This window comes from Anabas testudineus, chromosome 8 (genome assembly GCF_900324465.2).
Source record: "Anabas testudineus chromosome 8, fAnaTes1.2, whole genome shotgun sequence".
In the NCBI taxonomy this organism is placed as follows: domain Eukaryota; kingdom Metazoa; phylum Chordata; class Actinopteri; order Anabantiformes; family Anabantidae; genus Anabas; species Anabas testudineus.
Window position 1 is genome coordinate 6,990,781 of NC_046617.1, and position 10,442 is coordinate 7,001,222.

The window sequence follows — 10,442 nt, forward strand, 5'->3', positions numbered from 1 at the left end:
AGTCTATAGAAATATTTACCGCAAATGTAATGAGACATATCGTGAAATACTTTCTGCAAACACTTTATTCAAGCAGTATTTACTGAATAAACTGCACAATAGTTGACACTTGTTGGGGGCAGCAGCAGCTGCTCTAATCCCAGCGTGGTAAACCCCTGGCTGTATAATAAAGGATTTACTGCTGAGTGGAGGTTTTCTAATCCAAATGTGGCAAACTCACACAGACGTGAATCTGGCTTCCCCCATTAATGACACCGACCAGTCATTAGGGTTTTTACTGGAAAGTGAAATACCAAGAACTCGACAATGTACTCTAAATACAAAAGTTAAAGAACTGCTCAAGGAAACTGATTCCTCTGTGCAAACCTGATTTAGTTATTAATATAACTCAACAAATTTTAAACACTACTGAACTTGATGTGGTTGATAATGTGAATGAACAAGTCTAATCCATTAGTAAGTTTTTTCTAAAAAATCTAAAATGTCCGGGCATTAGTACAAGTCCACAGAAATAGCATCAAAGTGTACTTATAAAAAATATAAGTACCAGAAGCAAAGAGTACTCTTCATGCAGAGTATTTATTCATGGATTATATGTTTACTTATTGATGTGTAAAAGTGGAGCAGATTTTAACCAGTCTATGAACTAATACATTGTTGTTTCATTAGGTTTTGTTTTGAGAATCTACATCAGAAAAGTAACTCACGACTAAAGCTGTTTAAAAAAATTGACAGACTCTGTAAAATACAAGCAGGAATAAGTTGGAAAAGAAGTAAATTCAAGTAATAAATACTTTATTTTCACATTAGTATTAAAATGCAGTCATCTGCAGCACACAATATTTCCCCTATACTGTACAGATTTCAGTTGTGAAAGACATTTAGACTCTTTAAATAGCATGTACAGCAATTAAAAACTGTTACAGAAGTATTTTTCAGCAAATCTTCACAAAAACAAATTGTTAGCGATGGATCATCGGCCACCTCCATTGGCTGCTCCACCACCAGCTCCTCCTCCTGATTGGTCCTGAGCGCCAGACATCATCAGGAAGAGAACCAGAGGCACGATGTACATCCACTATGAAAAACAAGAAGAGAGAAAGAGAGAGAAAAATAAAGTCAGTACGACAACAAATGTTTTCAAGGCAACCAATTTAACTGTGATCACTGCATGTCTTTTCAAGAGTTCCAGATTGGTCATCCCAGATTAGGCTCAATTTATTTTCTAAACAGAAAAGAAGGTAAAGTGTAATTGGGTGAGAGACTGTAGAGTAAATAAGAAACCTCAGTGTCAAACACCAAACACAAGTTCAACAGTTTCACATCAAATCAATCAGATGGTTTATTAACTTGAAATCTCACTGAATTTAATCAAATTCGAGCTTTACTTGATATTGTAGCACTCTGAAATGTATTTGGCGTTTGACTTGGGATTAAATACTGCAATAGGAGGAATGACGGTAAGTGTGTGTCAGTTAGTCACATTGCCGTTAATGAAAAACGTGACAGAAGAGGAGGAAGAGCAACAGAACCAGCCACAAGTAAGAAGACAGTACTTCAGTGGGATCAGCTCTGCTCTCTGTCTCCCCCTGCTGGGGGCTGTGCCGAATTGGTGGCCATGAGGAAGATTGCACCTCCCAGAATCAAATACCACTGGAACACAGCACAGCACAGTAAACAGAGGTCACTGGACACAGCAGGATACACAGCACAGTGCAAAACAAGACTATGAGATCCTAAAAGAGCTCAGACGAGCCAAGCGATAGGACACGACTCTGGGTTCTGTGGGGATGTTTCCGAACATCTGATACTCCAGCTGACAGGCTAACATGGCAAAAGGCACTAACTAATCTCACAATTCCTTTTTAAACAGGATTCATTTTTGTGTTACTCATTACAAAAAAAAAGAAAAGTTAGTATAATGTTGGGTTCAGTTAAAGCAAAAGTGTGAAAGCCGTCAAACCAGAGGCAAGACCAATTCATTTGTGTTTGCTGAACACTGAAGAACCATGGGTTTAAACTCAAAAGACACACGTTGACACATTAAACAACATATAATCAAGAAGCTTTTGTATCAAATGACATAAATGTCAAGTGTCAACAGTGCACAACACATACCAATGATTCGTTCTTACCACAGCTTTGGCCATACCAATATTTTTGTAGGCGACTGTTTATGCATATCAATATGTGAGAACCATGGCTTTTCTTGATCAATCATGAAGTGCAATGTTTTACAAGTAGGAGTGTAGTTAAGTTTTTTTAAGGTTGTTTCCTAATCCCTGTATTTTAGCAGCTGCCTATGAAATGTCTATGAAACATTAAAAAAAAAAAAAAAAAAACATTGAAAAATGCCTTTTCCAACTTCTGACCCACTGGTGATGCTGTCAAACAACAGTTACATGATCCATGACAAAGACTAACAAATTCACTGCTGGATCCTACAAAAAACATCTGAAAGTAGAAAATGATAATAATAATAATAATAATGATAATAATAATAATAATAATAATATACACTACATGTTGCATGGTAGATCTCATGGAGAAGACAAATGTAATTTTCATATATTTCTTAACTATATCAATCATTACAAATGTGAGAGCTTAAATACTGAGGTCAGAGGGCATAGTGGCAAGAAAAAGTATGAGAATATTATGTTTTTTTTTTTTTTCAAATTTTATGACATATAATGCAGAAAACCACGATATTCACATACTTTTTCTTGCCACTGTATGCGCTCTGAGCTCAGTAATTAACCAAAGGGTTCACATACTTTTTCTTGCCAGTGTACATGTAGACAGAGCCTTCTGGCCTTATAAGAAAATTTCAGTAGCAGCACTTACATATTTAGCAAAGAAGGATTTCTGCTCTTGTGGATTCTTCGCTTTCTTCTCAGATTCCTGTTCCATTCGTTCAAGGAACAGAGCTGTCTCAGGTCTGCAAGACATTTGGCAATTAGTATTCAAACGATAGAAAGGTGCACAGAGACTTGTACTACTTATGGGGGAATTATGTAAAGCTGCTAAGCCATTGCAGATACAGTATAACGCAATCAAAAGCATCTGTAAAATCTACACTTATTCACAAGAGGATTTCACTAATGCACAGACAGATAATATCAGATATTTCAGATAGTAAGGAAGAGAACCAAAATAATAAACAAAGATTTTCAAGTTTGGCAAAAAAAAAAAAAGAAAAAGAGAAGACACACATACCCTGGTGCGTTGACAGGACCCATGACACTGAGTGTGGTGTTAAAAACCTCAAGATCAACTTCATCCTCAACCTCAGTGCCCCTACAGGCCCCAGGTAATGTCACTATGGAGACACCAATGAGGTACCCGGATACATCGGTGTAGAGGTTGATCACATCGCTTAGATGGGACTCAACCATGGCACACTGAAGATCAGATAAGAGTACAGGTTCATGTAAAGCCTCAGAACGACTTTAGTTGTCAAGTAGCCCTATACCTAAACCACCACAACACTTACTAGATATTTCATTCAATTGTTTATCAAGGTTTATTCTGAAAATCTTTAATTTAAATTTAAGATAGGGATTTAGATCTAAGATATTTTGCTATGCAGAGCCTGGAATTTATTTCTAGTGGAAATACTAGCACAGTGTATCTGGATGTAAAACAAAACAAAAAACACTGACCTAAAGATCAGCTTTAACATCTGAAAATGTTAGATCAGTCAGTAAAGGTTCTACTTCCTTAAAACTTATTTTTGTAATAACCGATTATTTTAATGTTGGTGCCCCTCACTGAGCAACTTCAAATAATCTGTCAACTACTGGTGAATATTAGAGAAATACATACGGCTCTGACAAATGCTGTGAGGTAACCTTCCATCTGCCGTTCTGTCTGTCTGTCTGCCTGAAGGAAAACACGAGGCACTCTGATTCTGTACAGACCATCCACTGCAGCCACTTCCTGTGGAGTTATCCAGGTTTAAAACAGAAATATTAGAGATGAAGTTTCATGCTGCATCATACTGATCACACTCAAATTCCTCTGTAATACTTCAAGCTAAAGACTGATACTGATTACTCAAAGCTGATCATCAGCCATTATAAATATGTAATAAACTCTTCGCTGCAGCTACTTAATTTTACAGAAAAACAGTAAGCATGTGTGATCACTGTGTAATAATCATCATTCTATGTCCCCCCATCCTAATTATCACAGCCTACCTTCAGTTTGCTTCTGTCTTCCTCTGAAAGCTGGTTCTGACTTAGTGAGACACTTGGCTCCCTTCCAGCTTTCAACACCAGTGCACCACGAACCTGAAAATTTGCCACATCATCTGAAACAAGGAGGACAGTTAAAGTTAAAACTGGAAATACATCATCAATAAATGACTGGTTTAGCAACATGGGTACAAAATTCAGCAGGATGAGGTATAGGTATTGGCTTCCTAATTACACATTGGAACAGTGCTTTATAGGTTATTTGTAAGCCCAGTTTATCCCTGCCTCTTGTATAAAAAGAAAAAAAACAGGAAGTGAATCTCAGTTCAGAAAATCAAAATATTATATTGTATGTTATAATACATATTACAATTTGTAAGTTATAAGCCGGATTTAAAAGAACACACAAGCAGTGCAAAAAGATCTCAGCTAAATTTGATAAAGGTAAAATGATTTGACAACAAGTAAAAATATATTAAACTGGGAGATTTGTGACTGAAGCTTGGTGTGTAGGTTTCTCCTTTCCGCTATGGCGTTGACGCTGTTAGCACAAGGCTGCTCCATTAGCTCACCAGCATTAGCAATGATTGAATGAAACATTACCAATGAAATAATTCTCACCAACTTCAAATGAGTGTTCAAGAGGCACAGAGAAACCACTGAATTCAGCATCCAGATTTTCCCCAACCTGAAAATGAATATAAAACCATTAGCATTTAGCAGGTCACAAAAGCTAATGCTAATCACTCAGCTAACAGGTGCAGCTTCCACTTAATCGAAGCCAAAATTTTGGGGTTAAAACAGTAATGTTTCACACGTACCCTTCTACCGTTGTTACAACATACAAAATTCGTGCATACGAAAAATAAAACAGTGGAAATAATTGTAATTTTAAACGACAGTAGACGAGCCATTTTAAGAGGCACGGACAACGGAAGACTATCAAACATACTGGAACAACAGCAGCATTTCCGGTTTCTTTTCACAACAAAAGCAGTCAGAAAATTATGCAAAGCAAGTTTTCTCTGTAAACAATGCTTTAATAGATAGATAGATATTTAAAATGAATTGTTATCCTCTATTCCAATTAAGTTTAGATCAAAGCATTTTTCTTTTCATACATATCTGCTTATTAGTGACTGCTTGGAGCTTAGAGAATACTTGATCATCCAACTCTTACACAGCTTTGTTTACATAATAATTCTGTCTGACATGAATGACTGGCAGCTTTAAATGCAGGTGACAGGTGACGTGCGAAATGTTATCTACAAACAGAGACACACACCATTAATTTGTGCATGCTGAGCTATTTAAGGGCTGTGTTGACCTACTTGTGCTCATGCTGTTTATGCATACCTCTCAAAATTATATCAACTTTTCACTTTGTCTGTTTTTGAACATGCCAAAGTTGTCATGTGCTGTGCCAGTGGTGATGCACAGCAACAGTATTTAGCCTTTGAATTCATATTTTTAGCATTTTGTTATTTACAGTAGTTTCCTTGTTGGCTGACAGAATGCAGCTAATGATCCAGGTCTGAATGTGCTGCTGTCTTGTTAAGTGTCAACAGCAATTTCTTGAGTGATTTTGTTTTATAGGCAAATAAAAGCAGTTCTGGCTTCTATTTTAGAGTAGTGTTGTGGTATGTTTTGGATATAGCAAATAAGGTAACAGAACAGATACATTACCAAAAAGACAGTTGTTGAATGCCTATACAAATAATGTGTTCCTTAATATTTAGTATCCTTGTTTATTTAGAGCATTATGAGCTTATAAATATAATATTTGTCAGTAGAAAGACAAGATGTACATACTACTATGCAGACTGGCTGTTAATATTTCAGCACCACCTTCACTCCGAATGCACTGACACATCCAGGACCAGTAGAGGCTGCTAACAGACCAGAGAATGCCCCAACCTTTTTCCACCCATCCCCCTTTAAATGAACTCAAAAAGTGCCATGTTATCAGCAAAATAATAAATATTTAAGGAGTTAAATAGTACTGAATCACACAGAGTGGAAAACCGCCACTGCACTGATGTCAAGTCCTAGATCACTGTCTTTCTCTACATGTATGTGCATCCATTGTGTCTACTGTGCATCCAGCTGTGATGACCTCCTGCTCACATCTGGCATCAGAATGGATCTCAAATGAGTCTCTGGTGACCTCTCATGTCCTTTTTACTGCTTTTTTGGTATTTTTCCAGTTTGAGGTAGTTCAGGTTCAATCACATCTGTAGTTAGCTGTGCCCACATTTTACCAGATTAAACCCATTTTTGTACTGAACTGGACAATCTGTTGCACCAAATACAATACAAATGCTCACAAATCCCAACTCTGGGTCACACAGGTGAGTTTCTTTCCTTGTTATATGGCGGTGACTCAGTGACTTTATTAATTGCCTTCCTTTAGCTCAACAGTTTCTGCACGCATGAGCTATGTTATGTCGCACCACCAAGTCAGAATTCATGGATCGTTGTTCTTGTCTAATACTGCGTGCCCTGGCTGCGGAGTTCAGAGACTAATTTAACTGGGTTTGCACACCAGACACCAGAACAGTCCAAGGGTCAACTGTGGGGCAAAATGTCTGTGGCTTTACTGATTGAAGTTGTGGCAAGAAGAGTCAAAAACGTAAAAAGTAGAGTAAGAGAGAAAAGAAGAGACAAACAGCAGCAGGTTTCTGCCAAATGTGATTGATGTGATTTATTTCTAAGTGCTTATTCCTGGCTGAAGAGTTCTGCTGACATGCAGTAAAACTTCTGTGGATACAAGTTAAAGGCATCCATCATTTTAAACTTCAACATTTCAGCATCAAAGGGCTAAAAATGAGTTTTGAACTCAGCATTAATCCTTTAAAGTTTAGACCATCAAAAAGTCAAGACTTGACGTACTTTTGGACATCTGACTTGTTTTCACCTCTTTTTTTGTTCACTTTCATTCTTTTTTACAGAAGTCTTGGCGAAGTTATTTAGCAGCGAGTTGAACCTGATATCTTTGCTGAGGTTTACAGAAATGACAGCTTGACATCACATCACATTAGATCACTGACAAAATATATTTCATAATGAGAAGAAAGAAACATCCCGAATGAGGTAAAAAACAAAAACATGCATTTCCACAATGACACTGACAAGTTGAGTTGCAGATTAAAATGTGTTCTGCGGGCTACATCAGCTGTCCCATTGTCTTGGAGCTTCAGTTTACCCCTAAGACCACTACTTGTGACTATAAACACTGTTTCCTTTGTCACCTCACTGTTATCATACTAGTGTGTGTATAAACACCGTCCCTCTCTGAGCTCCTGTTTAGTTTGAAAGTGGAGGGCGCTCTGGTGAAGCATATGTTGACTGAAGCATGTGATTCCCCCGGGCTCTGCCTTTGAAACTATGCTGGCCCATACAGTATCTATTCCCCCTTTACTGGGACAGCCCATTACTCTTTGTCACCACCCCAAAAAACGGTGTCACCTTACTATTCTTAGTCAAATATGAAAGCATGTATATTTATGAGAAACACAAGACTATCACTGTGAAGAAAGATGCTGTCATGTCCTGTCTAACTGTGTGATGTGAAAATGGAGCATAATAAAAAATGAGACAGAAAGTCAAAAACAGTTTTTACAGTGAGACAACTACTAAGATACTGTCACAGTTAAAAGTTAATCTAAAAAAATAGAACAGCCTGAACACTCTAAAACATTTATTATTATTATTATTATTATTATTATTACATAAAATGGATCTAATCTATAATAAATAAATTCACAGTACTGGGCACAAACTCCTTTAAATACAATGCAGGATATAACACATTACTGTATATAGAACTTGTTATAAAGAACATCAAGTAAATTAAATGTCTAAATGAACTAAACAAATATATATTTTCATATTATCGGTCACAACAAACTATATAAAATTCTTCTTCACATACTGTACATCTGCAGCCAAAACATATTTACATGCATCAAAGCTTTAGAGTCGATGCACCCTTCAACAGATTAACTGGTCTGTTCATCCTGACCAACTAATGAATAAATAAAATCAAGTAAAACCAGTGTACCAAGGTAACTGCTGTCCATTAGGTCCGAACCACTGGCAAGTATTTTTTTAATGTGATGCACCAGTGCTGCAATAAAATACTGAATCTATTTGCTTTAGGTTCCAGAAGTTAAAGAAATTGTGTAATGATGAAAAATAAAACAGAAAAAGAATTAGTCAAAAAAATATAATGTGATTCATATGCTAAATTTTCCCCATTAGTTTCTTCACACTTTGTTGTAGGATACACTCAATATTTTAACATACATTGAATAATATATCAGTGAGTTTACCCTAAAAATGTACAGTTCACCCAGTTCACCATAACAAAAAACAAACAAACAAAAAACAAAAAAACAAAAACATAAACATGTGCAAAATATTCAAAACTGTTTCAAAGTATTGCATTTTGCTGCTATATAAAAGCCTTCTGACAGAAAAACGGGAAAGCCACTGTGAAGGCAGAGAGAACCTGCTTCAGTTGGCTTAATGTATACTTCAGTGGGGCTTAACTAATGCAAGCATTAAATTACCCTGGTGTCATCTGCTACAGCAGATCATTGGATCATGTAGGGCACCTATAGCCACTTTAAATCCACAATATATGAATAATTCCTACCCTTTCATAGAGATTAGCCACAGTATAAATTGCCACTGATGAGCTGTGAAGGCATCAAAAAGATTTATTAAAGATAATTCTGCTTAAAAGTAACATAAAGTTAGAATATACAGTAGACTCAAGGACCTTTTATGTCCTATTCAGCCCTCCATAATCTTCCTCGCAGGCATTTTGTTCTCCTTGAACATCTAAATCTCAAGTTGCACTTGCCCTAAATAGCTATTCTTCAATCTGTGTCTCTTATTCTAACTTAAGTTCTTTCTCCACAATTATAGTCTGAAAGACTGAAAGAATGTGTTTTGTCATAGCCAAGGTTGTAGGGGCCTGTCCAATTTGGGCAGCAAGAAAACAAGAAATGAGTACTAAAAAAAAAATAAACAGACGAACAAAGAGAAAGGGAAAATCTGGACAAAGGTTTAATTGAACACAGAGAGTATCTATATTTGGTGTGCAAAAAAAAAAGTGTGATAGATGCTTATGTATAGTGTACCACCAATCATCTGTGTAAAAAAATCTATGACTAATCTTCACGTGCATGTGGAACGAATAACTCACAGGAGGTCAGCAACCTCCCTCTACTGTCTTTGACCTTGTTCTTCACATCCCTGCTGAGGGATTCCTCTCCTGTTGACAGCTATGGCTACAAGAGAACAAATGGGATTTTCCGTTAGGAATGTAAGGCTGTTGCTGCTTTGCTCTCATTTTCCCTTTTTTCTTCATGCGTCCTCCTCAGCAAGAGCAAGTATGATATTATAGGGATGGGTGGGGGGGTTAAACTTTCACTTGAGAAAGCACATCAAGTCTGAGTTTGAAAAGTCTTTAATTTAGTCCTTCAATGTTTACTGTTCTACATAAAATATCCATATTTTGATGCAATATTTGTTTGTGGTGATGTTATAATATTATATAAGAGAATCAAAGAGGTCAAAGGCATCATAACTGATCAGTGAGTTGGCAGTTGTTTTTAAGTGAGACAGTACTACTACGACATCAACACAGTATATAACAAAATAGATTACCTAAACAACTTCAATTTTCATTGCAAAGTTTGACTGTGGTCAAGAGCATTTTCTCCAGTAACAACAAGCCTAGACACCACACCAAGGTTCACCACGACCAGGTTCACGTTTCCAGCTGATTTTCCCCACTCAGCGACACACCTGCTGAAAAACCTACTCTGGACAAAGGCAGCTCAATAGTTATAGGGCATAGTCAAGTGTATTGACTATGTATAAAAATAAAGACCAAAAAAAAAAAAAAAGACCTGAACATAGTTTGAATTCTTTTAAGAGCCTCACTCTTAGTCAAAAACCAGTCCTGTATTTCATTGCGTACCGTCCTCCGCTCACAGATTTTCTATCTGATTTAGTTTTTAGTGCAGATAAAGTTATTATAGTGACTTTAATATCCATGTAGATGTTGATGATAACTTTCTCAACACTGCATTTAATTCACTATCATCACACCCTTGGTCTGGTCATTTAATAGTTTTCCCCCAAGACCCTCTTTTATCTAACATTTGAATTTACTGTACTAAACTTTACTTCACCTAAGAATAAATTTCACAAAAATGCTGTTAACAC

At 36.6% G+C, this 10,442-nt stretch overlaps 1 protein-coding gene across 2 annotated transcripts; it reads right to left on the reverse strand.

Annotated features, from left to right (window-relative positions):
• Positions 1 to 774: 774 nt before the first annotated feature.
• emc10 (ER membrane protein complex subunit 10) lies at positions 775 to 5,225 on the reverse strand. 2 transcript variants are annotated; one of them, XM_026362287.1, is made up of 8 exons: positions 5,021 to 5,224; positions 4,821 to 4,887; positions 4,203 to 4,315; positions 3,829 to 3,942; positions 3,220 to 3,404; positions 2,848 to 2,941; positions 1,557 to 1,653; positions 775 to 1,078 (listed from the first exon to the last, which is right to left on the reverse strand). In XM_026362287.1, exons 1-7 carry the CDS (start codon positions 5,147 to 5,149, stop codon positions 1,567 to 1,569), a joined length of 789 nt encoding a protein of 262 aa, XP_026218072.1. In that variant the 5' UTR covers positions 5,150 to 5,224; the 3' UTR covers positions 775 to 1,078; positions 1,557 to 1,566. The 2 variants fall into 2 exon arrangements, with proteins under 2 accessions (XP_026218072.1, XP_026218064.1); XM_026362279.2 differs by lacking the exon at positions 1,557 to 1,653 and having other exon boundaries at positions 779 to 1,078; positions 5,021 to 5,225.
• Positions 5,226 to 10,442: the final 5,217 nt, after the last annotated feature.